The 20533-nt window shown below is 46.6% G+C and overlaps 1 protein-coding gene across 1 annotated transcript in view; it reads left to right on the top strand.

The window, feature by feature from the left end:
* The first annotated feature begins 13172 nt into the window (after nt 1-13172).
* Nucleotides 13173-20533, top strand: part of NCAPG (non-SMC condensin I complex subunit G) — a 31636-nt gene continuing 24275 nt past the window's right edge. Inside the window, exons 1-5 of the mRNA XM_077301450.1 lie at nt 13173-13337; nt 15979-16082; nt 16965-17174; nt 18501-18729; nt 20177-20322. Coding sequence (XP_077157565.1) covers nt 15981-16082; nt 16965-17174; nt 18501-18729; nt 20177-20322 — 687 coding nt within the window. The 5' untranslated portion in view covers nt 13173-13337; nt 15979-15980. The remainder of the gene's footprint in view (nt 13338-15978; nt 16083-16964; nt 17175-18500; nt 18730-20176; nt 20323-20533) is intronic.

Genomic DNA, 20533 nt, shown 5'->3' on the forward strand with positions numbered 1-20533 from the left:
GTCCATGGTTGGGTCTTGTGTCCCTTTATTGCATGCCAGGGAAATGCTGGTCACCACTTTGGGGTCGGGAGGCAAATTTCATCCAGGCCAGACTGGCCAGGGATTCTGGGTATTTTGGGGGGGGGGGCATCATCGGCATGAAATTGGGGTCACAGTGATGGGCAAGTAGTTGTGAATTTCTTGCATTGTGCAGGGGGTTGGACTAGATGACCCTGGAGATCCCGTCCAACTCTATTATCCTATGATTCTATGATGTTTCAGGAGTGTTGCAGATTGTCAACGACGTTGTGCATAACAGCAAAACAGTAGCGATTTCAATTTGCAACCATTGTGCTATTTTGAACGAGTGCGGAATGGCCCTAATTCTATGATTCTCTGACTTTTGCCTCTGGCCACACCTGAACTTTCTTAGATATCTGTGACATCTCTGAGATATCTCGACTAAAGATAGACTCTGTGGTGCTCCAGGCTCAAGAAGAGCAGCAGAGCAACATCGATAAGGAAAGAATCGAGTGTCTTAGGGGAGGAAGTTGTGAGCTGAGAGGCGATGGCTGCACTGGGGCAAAGCATAACACGCCTCTTTTGATGTGTTTTTCCAAAGCTCTCGCCATAAGGACAAGGCTGTGGCGGGCTCCTGAGCCCCCAGTTCGATCGGCAGCCATTTGTTCTGTCTGACTGATTCAGAGGTCAGCAGACACTTCCTCCTGGCTGGCAAGGCAATGGACATAAATTTTTTAAAGAGCCTGCAATCAATTCTGCTAGGCGCTGGCAGCCAAGGTACTGGCTGGTCGGTTCAGAAGGTGAAATTCAGCTCCCTGCTCCCTGCTTTCTGCTGCAGCTGTCAGGCTGCAATACTGCAGGGAGAGATGAAGCTGAAACAGACAGAATGCCCCTCCTGTGCAAGGAACAGGATCCCTCAGCGGGGCCCAGATTACAGGGTGGTGCCCTCTTGATAACCGTCTGCAGCCCACAGGCTTCCCATTGGCCTTTGCCCACTCCCTTCCTGCCGGGAGTGCCAAACGGCCTTCCTTCTGAGGAGGCCAGGAAATTCTGCCTCTTGGCTCCCTCTGGCCCCATCTCCAATCCTGAACCACTCATGGTTCTTTGGGCCTCTGTGTTTCAGCCCCACGTCTCTAGGTTGCCCCTCCAACTGGCTTCTCACTTGGCCAGGCTGCCTAGAACTCCAACAAGGATGTTGCATCGACGGTCCATGCTCCCAACAACCAGCGCTGCTCATGGTAGCTGTGAACACGAATAACCATCCTCTTGTGTTACTTTTGCTGCTGCGGCTGCTGAGAGCCACACTGGCCATATCCTGGAAACAGGAGAGAGAGAATGCTGCATTTCCCATATCAACTTGGATGGTGCTCCTTCAGGATTTCTATCACGGTGCTCATTCCCACGTTCTGCACCTAAACCCCACCCTGAGCCTCACCTGCCTCTTTCATTGGTAGTTGCAAATATAATAAATGGGGATAACCAACACATCCTCCTAAGTGCCTCCTTTTGGCTCGGGAGGAACCCCTGGAACCTTTTTCAGGCTTGGAGGAACCCCGGAAGTGGTACCATGCCCCTTCAGAGAAGGGGGCACAGAAGTCAGATGCAGGAGCCAGCCAATCAATCCATCCATCGTTTGCTATTTCCATTGTGGAGAAAAAGATGAGGCCTGTAGAGCAACATGAGAAGTGGGCGCCAGTGACATCTAGCAATATCAGTGGCCATCAAAACTTCTGAGAAAGGCCGCGTGTCCCCTGGAGAGCTCTCACATAACCCTTGAACCACACCTAGGCCTATTCAGCACACAATAGATAATGCTTTTTCAATGCACTTTCAAAGATTTTCCTGTTCCGCACAAGAAAATCCAGCTGCCAAAGCACATTAAAAGTACATTATCTTATGTGTGCGGAATGGACCCGAAGGTTTACTCAACCAGAATTTCGTGAAACCCTGGAGTTTCTTGACAGCCCTGGAAGGGTTTCCCCATATAGATGGGAAAAATTAATATTTTTTTAATGTGTTCAATATTTATTGGATGATACGGCCATATATGGTCATGTTGACCTCCCCCTCCCACAGATGGGCCTGAAAGGGGTGGGAAGGGGGAGGGGCCCCAGGTATGTGTGTCCACAGCTCTGCTTCCCCACCATATTCTGCATAATTGCACCACTTCTGGGGTTTCTCAGAAGCTGAAGAATGTTTCAGTAAAGAAGTTGAGAAAGGGTGAACTACCCACTTTAATTCTTTTTACCCACAGTGCAACAGGAAGGTTTCTGCTTCTTCTCTACTTATAGGCAGTCCATCCACACCATGCCCCTCTTCTTACATAACAAAAGACACAGTCCAGACAGACATTAAGAACTGCAAGGTGTGTTTATTAAATCTTTTTAACCCCAGTCCTTGCTTCCTCTGCAAACCTTCTGACAAGTTCCATGCCCAATTTGGAGCATTTACCACTAGCTGAAAGAAGTGGTCATTGACAGAGAGGAATGGTGAAAACTTTCCTATAGAATCTCCGAGGGTCAGACATGACTGAATGGATAACATCATCACACTAGTTCAGCCAATCAGAGGATTCCTGTATCCTGAAGATTTTCTTTTCATAATGTGTATCAGTGGTGAGGGTGAACTGAGGGCCATTTGGCGAGAAGGCATTGTCTTCCCTTGTAAGGCACAGGATGTGCCTCTTGAACCAGGGGTTATGGCATCCATTGCCACATGCCCAGGGGGACTTTGAGGGGAGGAAGAGCTAATGATACTCTGAGGCCCGTTTCTGCTGCTCTCTTCCACATCACCAGCTCAGCCGACCATTACAGGTACTCGTTCCGGATGTCTGACATGTCCTAGGCTAGGGTTTCCCAGCCGGTGGGTCACCATAGCAAGTAAATTTGGACTCCTGAGTTACCATACTGAAGCGGCTGACAACCACTGTCCTAGGCTAACCCAGCAGATTGCCAAGCGACAGGGATCTAAAGAGTCTTTCCTTGGTCAGATGAAATGCCAGAATCTGTCCCTGCTCATGCCCTGCCTACTTGATTACTAAGTAATGTAGAATGTTCTTTTATTGCTTTGTCTTTCTTAGGATTGTATGGCTCTTCATGCTTGTGTGCTGCTGGGTGCCGGCTGGACCGGGAGCGGTGGGATAGTAATCTAATTAATTAGATTGATGAAGTAATATGAAACAAAATAAAAATATAGTTTGGGATTGTGCTTAGACTGGTTATCATGTTTCACACTATATGCATTTATTCCTCAAGAGCACCTTTTTAAAAAAAAATTGCATATTGACATGTAATAACATCTTTAAACTGCTCTGCGGTATTAAATAAAAGAGTAAGGGGTAAGTGGGAGGAGAGTGGGCGGGCACTGTCTAGGATAAAAACTCGGAGGAGCAAATAAGGAGCCGCAAAGCGGCTCCTGATTCGCTCCTCCAAGTGCCACTCGAGGGCCATGTGGCCAATGGGGAGGCGCGCTTTGCGTGCCTCTCCATTGGCCACTTGGCTCGCGCCGCCGACTCTCCACTCTTCCGAGGCCGCCATCGTCACCTCAGTGCCCACAGCACCGTTAGTCGGCCACGGGCGCTGCCATGGCCGCCGCGGAGGATCCTCCCCACACGCCACTGGCCTGACCGAAACCTCCTTTCCCTCCGCCCGCCGACACCCCTTCCCCGACCTCCGCGCTCGCCCCTACCCCCCCTACGCCTCCCCAAACGGCTCTCCGTGCCCCGCCGAGCCCTTCCCACCCCGGCCCGCATGGCCCTTCCCAGACACCATTCGATTACCATTTGCCCCGTAGGCCGCTTCCCCGCCACTTTTGTCGCCTCCCCGCCGCCGCCGCCACGCCACCAGGGCTGCCTTCCCACACGCCGGTCCGATTCCCTCCGCGCCCTCGCTGCCGCCGCCGTTGCCCCCGGCCACGCCGATAGTGTCACACCGGGGCCGCGCACGCCAACTACGCTGAGTTGTCCCTCGCTTCGCTCACATCGCCCCTGGGCCCTGGCCGCGTCGATCGCAAGAGGCCGGGGCTGCGGCCGCGAACTACGCGGAGCCGGCCCATGCTTGCCTCATATCGCCCCCGGACCCTGCCCTCACCGCTGGCTACAGGCCGCGCCCGCGCCGTCCAATGCTGCTAAACCGAGCCGCGGCCGTGCCCACACCTTGCTGCCCTCTTCCTCTGCCCGTCGCCCTGCTGCACGACCCGATCCTCTGGCCTGCGACCGTACCCCGGGCCTACAGGTACTAGTGCCCACTGTATTCTAAGGACAGCGGGCTTTATTTCTAGTAGTGGTATAATTCAGGTGGATCTCCGTGTTGGTCTGAAGCAGTGGCACGTTGAGGACAAATTTTTATTCAAGGCATGAGCTTTTGTGTGCACGCTTGCTTCCTCCAATGCCATGTCATGGAATGGAAGTTATCCGCTCTTACTTACAGCAAAGTGTATGCAGTAAATTACCGTCCAGCATAATGAAAATGGTTAACAGATTCCAGAGATAAATATGAACGACAAGCTAGTTGGATTCATTGGGATTCAATTCCACGGGACTGAATTTCAGGGGGAAACATGTACACTGAGGATTCTTCTTTCACACTACAGCGTCCTCAAGGGGATGTACATCTGGCCAATGTGTGGCTGTTACACACAGGCACAGTCTGCCTGCAAAGGTATAATTTATTTCATTTTTAAGTGGCCCATTTGCTCTGTGCTGATAACACTGCTATAGATTTCAGGAAGCATCATAAGCATGTTAATCCCAGTTTAACCTTCTCGGCATTCAAGAGCTGGCCACTGAATCTTACGGAGTCATATTACCTCCCCCACCCCCCCATATAAAATAGTGCTCCTGAGCCTGAGCCAAAGTTATCTGGTTCCCTTTATTTTAACAGGCACCCTGACATTGGGAATGGGGGAGGGACGTTGTTTGCGGAATTATTTTCATGCAGAATTACTTTCTACCTTCTCCCCATTAATCAAGAATGGTTGTGGTGAGTTTCCCATGGATACTGATAGGGTTGCCAACTCAGTAGGAAGATGTTCGCAGATTTTGGAGGAGGACCTCAGGAGGCATAACGCCAAAGTATCCACCCTCCAAAGCATCCATTTTCCTAGGGAAACAGCTCTCTGTAGTGGGCTGTAATTCCGGAAGATCACCAGGCCAGCCCCTAATACTGGATGACTGCAAAACAACCTAGGAATGTCACAGCTGCTAGGAACGAATAAAATGCACAGGGAAATGCTGGAAATTATTTTTCATACAAGAATGTCAAGCAACATGCTACTGTCATGTATTTAAATAGATGTCTGGAATACTTTTGATTGTGCTATGATGATATCTCTGCCAAGTTCTTCCTCTATTTAACTGGGGGAAAACCCACTACATTATGGACTAGATAGATGCAAAACCCATTGTACCCAGGAATGCAAGGGGCGCTAGGATGCAAACCTGCACTGTGGCCTTCCTGGGGGCAAAAGCTGCACTGTGGCCTTCCTACATGACAAAAAGCTCCTGCTCCCTAGGGGAACATGGCTGTTTTAGAGGGGGGACACTACAACAACTCCAGGCTCCTGAGATGAAAGGGCTTGCTTGGGAGGCGGGGACTCTGTCTCAGAGAGATTGGGACCTGGGGATTTGCTAGAATTGCAGGTCGTTTCCAGGCAACAGAGATCAGTCCCCCTGGAGAAAAGCCCTAGCTTTGGATCCCATGGAGTTGCAGGGATGCCAGGCTCCAGGTAGGAAACAAAGAGAAATTGCTAACAACAGGAAACAATCAATGATTCACAAACTTGTCACAGTTTCTTCCTGAGCCAGCTTAGTGTAGTGGTTAGGAGTGCCTACTTCTAATCTGGCAAACCGGGTTTGATTTCCCGCTCCACCTCTACATACAACCAGCTGGGTGACCTTCGGTTCACCACAGCACTGATAGAGCTGTTCTGACAGAGCAGGAATATCAGGGCTCTCTCAGCCTCACCCACCTAACAGGGTGTCTGTGGTGAGGAGAGGAAAGGGAAGGCGAATGTAAGCCACTCTGAGACTCCTTCAGATAGAGAAAAGCGGCATATAAGAACCAACCTTCTTCTTCAGTAATATCAGGGCTCTCTTAGCCTCACCCACCTCACAGGGTGTCTGTTGTAGGGAGAGGAAAGGGAAGGTGACTGCAAGCCACTTTGAGCCTCCTTCGGGTAGGGAAAAGCGGCATATAAGAACCAACTCTTATAGTGATGTCAGCTTTTCTCAACTTTTTTACCATTGAGAAACCCCTTAACCATTCTTCAGGTTTCAAGAAACCCCAGAAGTGGGATCGCCAGGTCCCAGCTGGAGAATGGCATCCCTGTCACTGTTCAGGCATGCCAGCCTCCAGATGGTACCTGGGGACTGCAAAGATCAGTCTTCCTTGAGTAAAGGGCTCCTTGGATGGGGAAGGTCTCTGTGGCACTGAAAACAAGTGATGGAAAAGTACTTACAGTGTTTTTCTCAATAAATGCCTCTATGTCAGCTTATGTCAGCTTTTCTCGACTGTTTTACCATTGAGAAATCCCTGAAACATTCTTCAGGCTTCAAGAAACCTCAGAAGTGGGATCTGCGGTGGAACCCAGAGAACCCTCAGAATGAAAGCTCCTCTTCAGATTGCAGAAGTCACTTCCCCTGAAGGAAAGGGCTGTTTGGGACGGAGATGGGGGCTGTGTGGCACTCCCCTGTAAACACAGAGAGAGAGAGAGAGAGAGAGAGAGAGAGAGAGAGAGCACAGAAGATAGAAGTATTCCGTTCTTCTGAAACTGCAAACCTTATTAACTGCACAATCACTTCCCCATATAAGAGTGTCTCCCTCCTTGGATTGTTCTGAGAAGCCATTGGCCAAAAGGTCCAAATTTAAAGGAAAAGAATCCCATAACAATCAAAGAGCAAGCCAAAAAGGACTTACTCCATCCTCCTGCAACAGCTTCTTCTGCCTGTGCTCTAATTCTGTGGTCCCCAACTCCCGGTATGCGGCCCAGTTTCAGGCCGCGAGAGCTTCAGCAGCGGGCCGTGGCTCCCTCTCCCCGTTCCCCCCCCCGCAGCGAGAAGCTCACCAGGCCGCGAGTAAATCGGCTGCCAAAGCGGCTGATTAGTTTGCGGCCCAGCAAGATTCTTGCTGCGGAAAGGGGGGGGAGAGGGAAGTGTGGCCACTGGCATGCCAACAGCGCACATGCGCATGTGCGGACCTGGTGGCATGCGCAGAGCCGCTCATGCGTGTTTGCAGCCCCGCTGGGGCACATACGCATGTGCGCAGCAAGTCTGCGCATGCGCGTTTACGCGGCCCCCGGGTCGCACTCTCCCCCCACCCCTTGGCAGTGGTCTGCGACCAAAAAAAGGTTGCGGACCGCTGCTCTAGCTACAACTCTTTCAGGCAATGGGGATGTTTTGCGTGGTGTAGTGGTTAAGAGCAGTGGCTTCTAATGTGTGAGCTGGATTTGATTCCCTGCTCCTCCACATGCTGGGTGACCTTGGGCTAGTCACAGTCCTGTTAGAAACTGTTCACAGAGCAGTTTTTCTCAGAGCTCTCTCGGCCTTATCTACCTCACAGGGTTCCTGTTGTGGGGAGCGGAAGGGAAAGTGATTATAAGCCACTCTGAGACTCCTTTGGCCAATGAAAAGCAGGGTATAAATATAACTCTCAGTCTACTGGGAAGGTGTTTCTTGGAAACTGTGTCTCCCCCCTCCACATGTCCCCATGGCCTCACGGTGCTTCTGTGCCCCCTCTACAGTTTCCCCATCTTTCATGCCATTGGCCTCAAATTTGCTTTGTTGTAATGGTCTTAGAAAGATTGTAGCAAGAAAGAAAAACTTTACATCTTCCCAGTCCCTCCCACATCAGCATTATTTTCCCTGCTGCAATTGACAATGATGGCTACCCTAAGGTGACCAGATTGTCCCACTTTTGGAGGGACATCTGGGGGCACCTGGCAAATTGTACTTATGTTGAAATTAAAATATATATATTACAATACTATTTTTGCGTTCTATGCGTTCAATGAAACTTTTTGTTGCTCCATATAGACCAAATTTTTAATCAAGCCCCCCCCCCCCCGTCAATGGTGTCCCGCTCTACCAATGTAGTCACCTGGTCACCTTAGGCTACCCCCAAAGCATTCTTCTCTTTTCAGACTGCAAATTGCAAACCTCAAATGACATACTCATGAGTAAACATTCTCAGGGCAGAGGCTTTTCCTGGGCAGCCTGGGTCCCAGAGGGCCTGCAGGGGTCTGTTTCTGGGTCTTCTGCAGCCCCCTACCTCCAGAAGGCTCTCAGAGGCTGCCCCAGCTCCCCACTCCCATGTTGAAAGAATCAACTTAGTGGCCGCAGGGCATGCTCTGAGCCTGGCTCCTCTTCCATCCAGCAAACGTCTGAAACTAGCAGGAAGTTGGAGTGGAGAACTTAAGCCCTTCCTGGCTGAGGGCTGCCTCCTGATTGGGTCCAAATTGCCTGAGCCTGACATTCCTAAATGAAGGCCAATCAGGTAGTGGGTGACTTGTCAGTTTGGGTTTTATAAGGTTTACTGATGATTATTATTGATGATCATAAAGAAGAGGTAAGGTGTGAAAATCATACCTATGGTTGCCTGTGGTACAAATATCCACTCCCCCTGCTTCACTATAATCTCTTGTGAAATGTATTTTCCTGTGTTTTGTGGTAATTCAAGGCCTATTTGATCAAGGAAAATGGAGTAGTACACCCTGAGGAACAATGACTTGAAGAATCAGACAGCAACTTTCAAATATAACCCTAAGTCTTAGTAGTATAAAGCATAGTGAAAAACCTGATTCACAGAACCATTGGTCTGTTAGAATATGCAAGATCTACAGCATGCATGATTCAGCATCATATATGAAGAGCATCAGAGAATATGTATAGTTACCATATTTAGATCACTTCCTGGTGTTTTTAAAATAATCTCCTGTGTCCTGATTGGTTCAACTTGAGATTTCCTGCTCCTTTGAGCACCTTCACTCCTTGTTTGCTTTCAGAGGAAGAACAACAGTTAGTCAGTTAGACTGCTAGGATTCTCTCCTCTCTCTCTCCAAAGTTGCTTCTGTTCTCAATAAAGCTATCTATTAGTTAAGCAGCTGGTTCTCTGCTCCTTTGCATATTTAAACTCTGCTTACATGATCAATAAACAGAAGGGATAAGCTGCTTAAAGCAGTCAAGTCTTCCATTTGGGTACCTAATGAACCGAATTCCACTCACAGATTACAGCAGGCAACTTGTTCTATAGAATGACAGGTCTGCCAGCCTTCTGGTGGGAACTGGGGGTCCCCAAAATTGCAACTCATCTCCAAACTACTGAGATAAGTTCGCGGGGAGAAAATGGATGCTTTGGAGAGCATTGTACCCCACTGGGGTTCCTGTCCTCTCCAGGTTCCATCCCCAATCTTCAGGAGTTTCCTAATATGGGTCTGGAAACACTATCCCCCATTCCCCCCCCCCAGTGGCCAGGGGGGATTTGGCAATTCTACAGAATGAGCACATTGAAAAGGGATGACTCAGAATTCTCGTAATTTTGTCTGAGCTCTGTATGTTCTAGCCGGAGATTGAATGGATGTGCTAAACACCAGCTCATGGAAGGCATACCGCCCTACTAGAGAGACAATTTCCTCAGAAAAATACATGAAATCTGCATCACTGACATTTCAAATTTACAGTGCAACTAGTAATTGTAGTATTTTCAAAACCTCTAGTTTCCAAAATAACCTAGCACTTTCCTAGCAACATGATGTTCTATGCCAACAAGGTTCTCCAAATAATGAAGTTTTGAATAGCATGACATTATGAACTATTATTATTATTAAATATTAAGCTATAGCACCATCACTACACAAATGAGCACAACCCTGTTAGAAAGAGACAAAAATATCTTCATGTGCCCTCTTGCCCAGCTGGTACGGAGGTTCAGACATGGGTGCCATCAGTATGTAGATGACACGCAGCTCTTCCTCCTGCTGGATGGCCGCCTGGATTCACCCCCAGAGTTGGTAGCCAGATGTTTGGAAGCTGTGAGAGGATGGCTCAAGCAGAGTCTCCTGAAGCTCAAGCCTTCAAAGACGGAGGTCCTGTGGCTGGGCAGAAAGGGTCCAAGCGATGAAGCTGACCACCCAACTTGGATGGAGTGCAATTGTCAGTGACTCACTTCTGGGTGTGATCCTAGGTGCCTCCCTCTCTAGGGAGGCTAAGGTCACAATAGTAGCACAGCCAGTGTTTTTCCACCTGCACCAGGCCAAACTACTGGTGCCATACTTGGACCCAGAAAACCTGGCCACAGTGATCCATGCGATGGTCACCTCTAGACCGGATTTTGGCAACTTACTCTATATGAGCCAAACCTTATCCCTCATCTGGAAATTACAGCTGGTGCAAAATGCAGCAGCCAAGGTTCTCACGAGGACACCTTGGAGGACCCACACCTGGCCCATGCTCCAAAAACTGCACTGGTTACCAGTTGGATCCTGGATCAATTTTAAGTCTTGGTAATCCCTTTAAGGCTATATGCAATTTGGGCCCAATGTACCTGAGGGACCACCTTTCTACGCCCCCCCCCCAAAAAAGCTGTATGCTCAGCTAATTCCAACTGGCAGTTGAACCCTGTCATAATGTTACCTGAAATGAATAAAACATCCACCTTTTGTTTAATGTGGTTTTGCAATGTTTTGATGCCTTATTTGAAAGTTGATGTTACAGTCTATATTGTTCCATGTAATTTGTATTATATAATGTTCAGTGTAAACCGCCCAGAGCTGCAAAGAAATGGGCGGTATAGAAATCTAAATTAATTAAAAAGTTATGGTTAATGTTGCTGAGAATTACAATAATGTTGCTTCATTGCTGAGAATTACAATTGCCTAGTTTATATTGTATACTGTTATATGGTTCTTGTTCTCTGTAAACCGCCCTCAGCTGCAAGAGAGGGCGGTGTAGAAATGCAAACGCACACACACACACACACAGCTAATCAGGGCCAACTGCACTTCACTTTCAAGATCTGATGAGCAGGCTGGCCTATCCCTCATGGCCACACGCCTGATGTTAGCTTCATCTTCTATTTATCGATGCTTCTTCCAAGGTCTGAAAATGGAGGGCACGGCTGTTGTGCCTCCCTTGAGGATTCTCAGCCACATCCCTGTAGATTAACAGTGTGGAACTCAGTCAAATTATCACCCCGTTTCCATAGCACTGGATGTCGTCCCCCCCCATCTCTTTCTTGGTGTGTCTGTATGCACCTGTATGCGTCTAAAGGGAGTAGAAGTGTCTCTAATGCCCATTTGTTTTCTTTACGCATTAAGAAGTTGTTCTGTGCAGAGTTGACCCTTCCCACCTCCATTCTGGCAGAACCTTTTGTAAACCTTGGAATCAAGGCCGAATGTGAGTATAGTAATAGGAGAGGGGAAAGCCGACTCAACATCCAAATGAATAATTATACTGACCCCTAGTGGCTACTTATTTAAACAAAAATGTTTCTCAAAATGAATCTACAGCAGGGGCGTTAAACAGAAGGCTCACAGGCAGGCACTAGCCCATCCAGGGCCCTAATTAATTAATTAACTAACTAACTGATTAATTAATTATATTTATATACGACCCTCCACGAAGGCTCAGAGCAGTTTACATCAAATAGAAAAAATACAAATAACTCAGTTTATCATAATACACTAATGATAACATATGAACAATATAACACTGGGGAGAACAATAAATAAACACTTAGTGATGGCCCAGCGGGGTGGGCGAGTCTGCAGTGATGGTTGTAGGAGGGGAAGAGATGGTTGTAGGATCGGAAGAGGTGGTACTGGTTGACTTCAAGCAAATGCCTGGTGGAGGATGCCTCCCTTTTGCAGGCCCTGCGGAACTGTTCAAGTTCCATCAGGGTCCCGATCTCCTCTGGGAGCTCGTTCCACCGGGGGGGGGGGGCAGGATGGAAAAAAACTCTGGTCCTGGTCATGGTCAAGCGGGCTTCCTTGGGGCCAGGGACCAACAGGAGATTGGAGGTAGTAGGGTGCCGCTCTTTGGGGGGTATAGGCAGAGAGGTGATGCTTTAGTTACACTGGGCTCAGACCGCGTGTGGCCTTAAAGGTGATCACTGTTATGTCTGTGGGCATTTGGGCCAATCGGATTGCTCTGCTAAAACCAATCAGATTGCTCTGCTTACAGCCAATCAGAGGCAGCAGCTAACTGCCTTAAAGGTATAAAAGTGCATGAGTCTGCCTGTTTTTCTCAGTTCAGTAGTTGCTAAATAAAAAGAGCTGTTCTGAAGAATTAGAGTCTGTGATCACTGAACCTGCAAACTTAAGAACCAAAACTTTAAGCCAAAACCTTAAGAACCAAATCCGGAATTGGACCGGAAGCCAGCACAGCTGCCAGAGGATGTGGGACCTCCAAGGTGTTTCTGTGAGGACCCAGGCAGCTGTATTCTGGACCAGTTGTAGTTTCCAGATCAAGGATAAATACCTCACACAAGGTTGCTGTGAAGATAAAATGGAAGCAAACTCCTTGGAAGGAGATGCAGGTTAAACCTGCCATGTAACATGCAAGCCCAGTGCACCATTTCAACTTTGGATAAGTTGAAATGGTGCACTGGGCTTGCATGTTACATGGCAGTTTTAACCTGCCATCTCCTTCCAAGGAGTCCATTCTGCACACAACAGTTAATGCACTATCAAATCAGATTTTCCTGTTCTGCACAGCTGCAAAAACATATTTTGGAAAGTGCATTACTCAAGGTACTCTCCATCTACCTAGGCCAGAGAAGCCAGAGCCCGAGAACGAAAGCGCGCCTTCTGCTAAACGCCCAGCCGGCTGCGGTTCTGGCCGCTGTCGGCTTCCGTAGGCCGAGCCTGAGGGGCTGGTAGGGGGCCAATGTTGACGTTTTCAGTCAAAATAAATAAAACAGAGCAACGGCCGGCAGCCCCATATGCACTGCGGGCGAAATAATATTCTTTTTATAAACATGACCAAAAACTTTCTTACAGCCGCGCCAATTCTCGCTAAAGGCCTCAAAACCACGCGTTTTTTTGCCAGCGCGCATGCGCAAAAAACTGTTAGTCGGCCCCGCCAAGAGCACCGCCTTGAATCGCGGGGAAAAGCTCCGCCCCCATTGCCGACGCCCCGCCCCCTCAGGGTTTATTAGTAATCCCGCCTTTTCAGAACTAGCTCTTCGTTCCCGCCGTCCCCCGTGGTCTCGCGAGACTTCCAACCGCTGCCGCTCGAGCTGACGTTTTTTTGAAGGCAAAGGCGGGAGAAGAAGAGACGCGGCGGGAGTGGAGCGCGGGAGCCTCTTTCTTTTTCGGCCGCTTCCTGACTGGCGACGAGGTCTCCGGTAAGAGGCGCAGGAAACCGCCCCGGAGGGGCTTGGAGAAAAATCTCCTCACAGCGCTCCGCTTACTTTTGCCGGTGTGGGCGGGGCTTGCGCGGCGCGCGGGGCTGACCCTCGGGGATTGGCGTGAGGGACAGCCAGTGGGCTGAAAGGGAAGCCCCTCCCCCCTGTGGTGATTTGCTGCTTTTGCGGTCCAGGTGTGGCTTTGCCCGCCCTCTCTTTAGCGCCGTTGCTGTTATTTAAAAATTTTTTTGTATTTTGTAAAGGCTGTACGCGAAACCCAACCTTAAAATTCACATTTTTCTTTAATGCAGGTTGAGTAAAACATCTAACTGCATCCCAAAGCACAGGGTCAGCAAAACTGACTCTCCAAATGTCCATGGACTACAATGACCACGAGCCCCTGCCTGGCAGGGGCTCATGGTCATTGTAGTCCGTGGACATCAGTGGAGAGCCAGTTTGGCTCCCCCTGCCATAGCCTGTAAAAATTTCAGCAGAAATGCCTCCCCCCTTTTGACTTACCTTCCAGCTTCTCTTCCTAAAAGCAGGAGCACCATCCTGACTGCCTTGCCCCCACAACTAACTGTACCCTGAAGACGAGCACTCCACTAATTCCAACAGGCTGATGGTGCCTGGCCCAAGACAGATAAGTCTGACCTTGGTCAGGGCCTTTTCTGTTCTGGCCCCCACCGGGAAGAGCTGAGGGCCCTGTCAGCTGACCCAGTTCTGCAGGCCCTGCAAAATGGAGCTTTTCTGCCAGGCATTTGGTTGGAGCCAATGAATTCCTGCAATAATAACATCCAGAATATCACTGGGCTTCTGTTCACAAGGATACCCTCCAAACACACGTTGGAAATCAATATCCAGAAGTTATGGCCAGAATGGATTGGAACCACTCAGCAGTACCCAAGAATAATATATGCCATCAGTTTATTTAATCTGATTGTTTTATGAACTGTTTCGTTGATCAACTGTAAACCAGCCTGAGCTGGTTGTCCTGGGAGGGGTGGTGAATAAATTGCGTACATACATAAAATAATCAGCCCTGCAAGGTAGGCTAGGCTGAGCAACAGTGGCTTATGATGCCATGAGGTTTAGAAACTTGTGTTTTTATTATTTGATGGTTTTTCCCTGCCCTTTCTCTGCCAGTAGGTTTGAAGCAGCTGGTAGAAATGTTAAAGCTGGCTTCTTAGTGGCAACAACTGTCAACTGTTTACCACTTTTACCCGCAATTGAAAGGCCTTGTAATGGTGCCAAGTCTGGCTCGGGAATTTCCTTGAGATTTTGGGGCCAGTATCTGAGGAGGGTGCAGTCTGGAGAAAGAAATGAGTAAAGTGAAGATGTTACTCCATAGAGATAGGGTTGCCAGGTCCCCTGTAGCCACCGGGGGTGTGTGTGCTAGGTCCAGGTTGGGAAACTCCTGGAAATCTGAAGGTTAAGCCTGGGAGGACAGATACCTCCATAGGGTACAATACCATAGAGTCCACCCTCCACAGCACCCATTTCTCCAGGGGTACTGATCTCTGTAGTCTGGAGATGAGCTGTGATTCCCTAGGATCTCCAGGCCTCTCCTCGAGACTGGCTTTCAGAATATAGAGACCACTCTCAGAAGTTGCCATTACCTCCCGCACAATTGATGTTTGAAGTCTAGAGATTTGGCTTGTTTACCACCCAGATTAACCACCTGGTGGCAGTTTACAATAATAAAACAATAAAATGTAATAAAACCCAGTATGGCAGCAACAGTAAATCAGTAAATCTTTTCATTAATTGCGATTCCATTATAATAACAGGCCTTATGTGGATCAACTGCTCTGTCTTTATGGTGTATGAGGTGGGATGGAGGAAGAGCTGGATCATCTGTCACAAGCTTTGAGACTATCTCAGGGATGCTTTGCTGTGTAGACTCTTCTAGTAGTACTTACTAGGAGTTTACTTGGCAGAACTGCCACGAATAATCCCCCCAGTTAAAACATAATTGAACATATTTCAAATGCTGATTCTGTTTTTTAGCAATTCTCCATAAGTCTAAGGAGATGTATTCATTACCATTTTAGCCTATTCCTGTTTGTTTATTAGCTAACTGGTAAACAAGGATGGAGTAATATTTCTGGAGAATTTTGCATGTGTTAGTCCTAGCGGCAAGCCTTTTCCCATTCCTAACAGGAAAAGGCTGTATGTACCATAGGTCTGATGGAAAAGACTTGCTAGAAAAACTCTAGTAGTTAAGGCTAATTGTTACAGAGTAATTTGTGAAGGGCCTGCAAAATGGAGCTCTTCCGCCAGGTCATCGGGTGAGGCTGGGCTGCAAGGATGATCTGGCCTCCCTTATAGCTGAAGTAGCGAAGACCAACTAGTTCCCCCTGTCTCCCCCTCCCCCCCAGGATGGTTTACTGAGGAGTGGTATAGATGGCTTAGCTTTTTGCTGCATCTTGTTTTTATTGTGCTTGTATTGTGCTTGTTAATTATATATATTCTTGTTTTTATGGGTTTTATTGTATGGTTTTACTGGGGTTTTATGTGCGGAGACTCGCCTTGAGCCTCTGGGGAGAGGCAGGTAAGAAATAATAAATGAAGTGGACTGTGGGTATCGCAGTGGTCTGATCTCACTGACATTTTTGTTTAATCATCTGCTTCTTTGCAGCCATGGCAAAGACACTCTGCATCAAGGAGGCATTTGAGCAAGCTCAGAAACCTCATCAGAGTCATGGGAAGCTAGTGATGTCTTTGAAGCAAACGTACAATAAGGTACAATCAGATGTGCTGCGCTCTTGTCAGCTCATGGGACTGTGTTTTCTTGGCCTTGAGCAACTGTAATAACTAATTTTCAGCTTGTTCTTTTCACCTTAGCCCTAAAATGCATGATGTTGTTAATGCAAGGTGGTGCTCTTGTTTACTAGTACTCTGAAGTCCTCAAAATGTTCTTAAAATAACAGTTTGCAGAGGTTTTGAAAATCTGCTTGATTCTACTTGAATATGGGTGGGGATAACCTGCACCAACAATGAAGGAACTTTCAAAATGTTTTTTGAATAAATGTACAGTTTAGCTTTCACATTTCAGCAAAATCAAACCCATTTGATAGTATGCAAATAACTACTAGAAGCAGGTGGGAAACATTACATTGGTCTTGCAGAAAGATCAATCTTTGGGTCGTTAATCTGTCACAGCATCTCATTACAACAGAAGTGTAACAGCCTGGCAGTCTGCTGACTGTCATCTGAGTTATGTCTAAGAGCATTCTTAGCATTCCTATTAATACAGTGTTGATTGCATTCTTGCAGCACTGCAGAATTACTCCAGCCTGAATTACTCCCACTGACATCTGTAGTCTTAGCCTGGAACAGCTCTGCTGCAAACAAGTATCATATTCTTAGGCATCAGAATTTCTTATTTAGAAACCAGCATAGCACCATGGGCTGAATGATATTTCAGGATTTTAGTCACAGTTGAGGTTTTCCCAGTTATCACCAAAGAACAGAATCCCTCAGTGGGAAGCAAAGTTCTGCTTGATGGAAGAGCTGTCACATGAATGGACTGTTAACTTTATTTGGGTCTGCCCTGTGCCAACCAATCTAACCCATGTCTTTTTGGTGAGCTTGTGTTACTCACTGTGTAAATACTGATTCTAGTTGCAGGACAAGATCCATTTTCACGAGGAATTTGTTCATTACCTGAAGTATGTCCTGATCATCTACAAACGAGAACCTGCCGCAGAACAAGTGATCAATTTTGTGGCCAAGTTTTTGGTTTGTTTTTATGAGTCTGAGAAAGATGCTGTTGAAGATGAAGAGGAAGTAGAAAATTCGCTCCTGAATTATCTTTTCAACTTTCTACTTGAGGTATCGAAAACCGTATAATCCTAAAACCAGCGCTGGGTAGATCGCTTCCCGTTGTGACATGATTAGCGCACAGACGTATGAATCTGCTTAGGAATGGTTTATTCTGCTTGAATATGGGTGGGGAATACCTGTCCCAAAAACTGGTAGAATCATAGAGTTGAAAGGCACCTCCAGGGTCATCTAGTTCAACCCCTTGCAGGATGCAGGAAATTTACCACTACCTGCCCCACCCATAGTGACCCCAGTTTCATGCCCAGATGCATTCAGCAGCATTCATTCGTTCCCACTTGAATGAGGAGGAAGGGATAATGATCTGTGGGTTTTATGAGCCTTTCCAACCATTCCAAGAGAAACTTTCAATGTATTCTTTGAATAAACTTACAGTTAATCTTTCACATTTCAGCAAGATTAAACCTGTGTGTTCTTAACAGTAATGCAAACTCAATATCTGGTATTATTTGATAGCATTACTTAGGGTAGAATAGGTGTTATCTTCCCCCCCCCCCCCCCACACACACACACACACACACACAAAAATAAGAAAAGCATAGGCAGAAATGGATTGGTCCCCAACCCTCTATCAGAACTTCCATTATTAATCACTGTCACTTTGATCAGGGTTTCTGTAGTGGACCCTCTGAGGACTACTAGTGCCTTCATTGAGTGATATTGCACATCAGTGTGCAGTAGCTGTAGTGTGCAGCATCTTTAGGAACGGAGGCAAATGTGTCCAGCATCTCTGGCTGATATCTTCTAGGCTTAGAAAATAGTCTTTGTCTTCATTTGGTCTGTGGCTGTCAAGACTGTAGAATAATTGAGATTTCCACCCCCTGAAATCAATGAGTAAATTTGATTTTTTTTTTTTAAAGCAGTCAAGTCACAGCTGACTTCTGGTAACCCTGTAGAGCAGGGGTGGACAAAATGTGGATAGCAATCGCTGGCAGGGGCTCATGGGAATTGTAGTCCATGGACATCTGGAGGGCCACAGTTTGCCCATCCCTGCTGTAGAGTTTTCAAGGCGAGAGATGTTCAGAGGGGGTTTGTCCTTGCCTGCCACTGCATCGCTATTTCGTGGAGAAATCCTGCCTAAATACTATTAAGAGCCAACCCTGCTTCGCTTCTAAGATCAGGTGCGATTAATTTAGCCTGAGCTATCCCAATCAGGGGAAATTTGATATTAAATCCATATTAAATGTGACCCTAAGAAATTTTTCCACACATACACGTAATTTGTATCTATGAATAATGAAAACTTGTAAACAGGAAAACATTGGTAAAAATGTCCTTCTGATATCCCTCTTTTTCTCCCCTCCCCCTTGCTTGAAGTGTCATAATGCTAACAGCAAAGGAGTTAGATTTCGGGTGTGCCAACTGATTAATAAGCTTCTGGGGAGCCTGCCAGAGAATGCTCAGATTGAAGACGAGCTGTTTGATAAGATCAACAGTGCCATGCTCGTCCGAGTGAAAGACCGTGTTCCGAACGTGAGAATCCAGGCTGTGCTGGCCCTGTCCAGACTTCAAGATCCAAAGGACAGTGACTGTCCTGTAGTGAACGGTATGTTGTCGACATTTCATTCAGCTGTGTATTTTTCAATCTGAGATCCTTTTTACAATGTTTTAGTGAAGTTAACTGTTAATTAACTTTTAGGGTTAAAATTGTACAGTTTGGAAAATATATGAAATTTAAAATTGTAAAGGCACTGTTTTTTATAAGAAAAATAGAATTAATTCTTGAGAGAGTTGCAAATTGCTGCCCAGATATCTTCATTTTGCCATCTTTGAGGTAGGAAAAAGTAAAAATCAAAGGCAGGAAGCAAATTCTGAAACAAATCCTGCGTTAAATTGAACATATACATTTGCAGTACGTAGGCCTATCAGCATTTTTGAATCTCAGTATAGTTTTAACATTGCAAACACAGAACTCATTGTTGTTGGTGCGAAGTCGTGTCCGACCCATTGCGACCCCCTGGACAATGATCCTCCAGGCCTTCCTGTCCTCTACCATTCCCCGGAGTCCATTTAAGTTTGCACCTACTGCTTTACCGACTGCTTCAGAACTCATTAATAATATATTATCATGTTGTTGGCAAACCTATTCTAATTTAAACAACATATTCTTGAAAATATGTTGTACATGCCTACAATAGATATAATGCTATAGATTGTCTTGCATTAAAATGTTCATAACACTATATTTAAAATGAAACTTGGCCTTAAAAAGCACTTCACTCAGACCAAAATAGGGGGAAATCATAGATGCTTTTTCAGTGTCCTCCCAACTTCCCAGTTTTCCTTTGAGTCAAATTGAATCAATATTCAGATTTCTTTTCTTGGTGTATGTTTTGAGTGGGGAAAAAAATATCATAAGAATTTCCATTGTTTCAAAGGAGAAAATTCACAGGGGTTTTCCTTCCTAAAAAAGCTCTCCCATTTTCCATTGGACCAAAACAATCTTAAATGGAAAAACTAGAAGGAGGGGTGGGGGAGTCCTCTGAAGAGGAGCTGAGTATTTTCCATTGTTTTCTCCCTCGGCCTTTTTGTCTCTAAACTGTAAATGAAGATCTGGCTAAAAGTATTTAGCATTTAACCTTCAGAACTAACTCTCACAAAGATCTTTTCTGCCTTTTAGATCTAAGGGAAACAAAGGCATGGCCCAGTTCTCATAGCTATTATATCTCTCTAATACAAAACAGGTATTTGTCAGTATGCTCAGTCCAAAACTTGTTGCCTGTTTGCTGTTGCTGTATTGCTGTTCCATAGTGCTTCATGTAGCAAATATGTGAGGTATGATGGACAAAGATGTTCTGTCTCCGGAACTTTCACAGAGCATGCTGGGAAGTTCTGATTGGCTGGGGCTCCCAGATGCATCCTTAAGTATTGTAGGGACAGTTCTTCTAACGCTTGTGCTCCAAGGTATGGCAGCATTTCTCCCATTTTGCTTCCCTTTTTAAAAAGTGATGTAATTTAGTTTTCTAGCTTCACACAAACCCCTTTTATTTCAGTTTACTGCAGTTTGATTGAGAATGACTCCAATTCAGAAGTCAGGCGTGCCGTGTTGTCATGCATTGGTCCATCAGCTAAAACTCTGCCCAGAATTGTTGGCCGTACCATGGATGTCAAAGAAGCAGTCAGGAAATTAGCATACCAGGTGATATGCTACTTTTATTTTAAAATTTGTTCAAGAGGAAGTGTATATAGGCCCAAGGTATGCTGGGATAAGATAATTAAGTCAATTTTAGAGGGATATGGGGTTGAATTGGGGGTTGGGAGGCTTTTCCCTCCTCTGTGTTTCCAGTTGTCCCTTGACATTAGAAAAGCCTGGTTCGTTCACTGCTGAATCCTGTAGGCCTGAGCAAGCT

The sequence above is a fragment of the Paroedura picta genome, chromosome 10 (genome assembly GCF_049243985.1).
Source record: "Paroedura picta isolate Pp20150507F chromosome 10, Ppicta_v3.0, whole genome shotgun sequence".
Lineage (NCBI taxonomy): Eukaryota > Metazoa > Chordata > Lepidosauria > Squamata > Gekkonidae > Paroedura > Paroedura picta.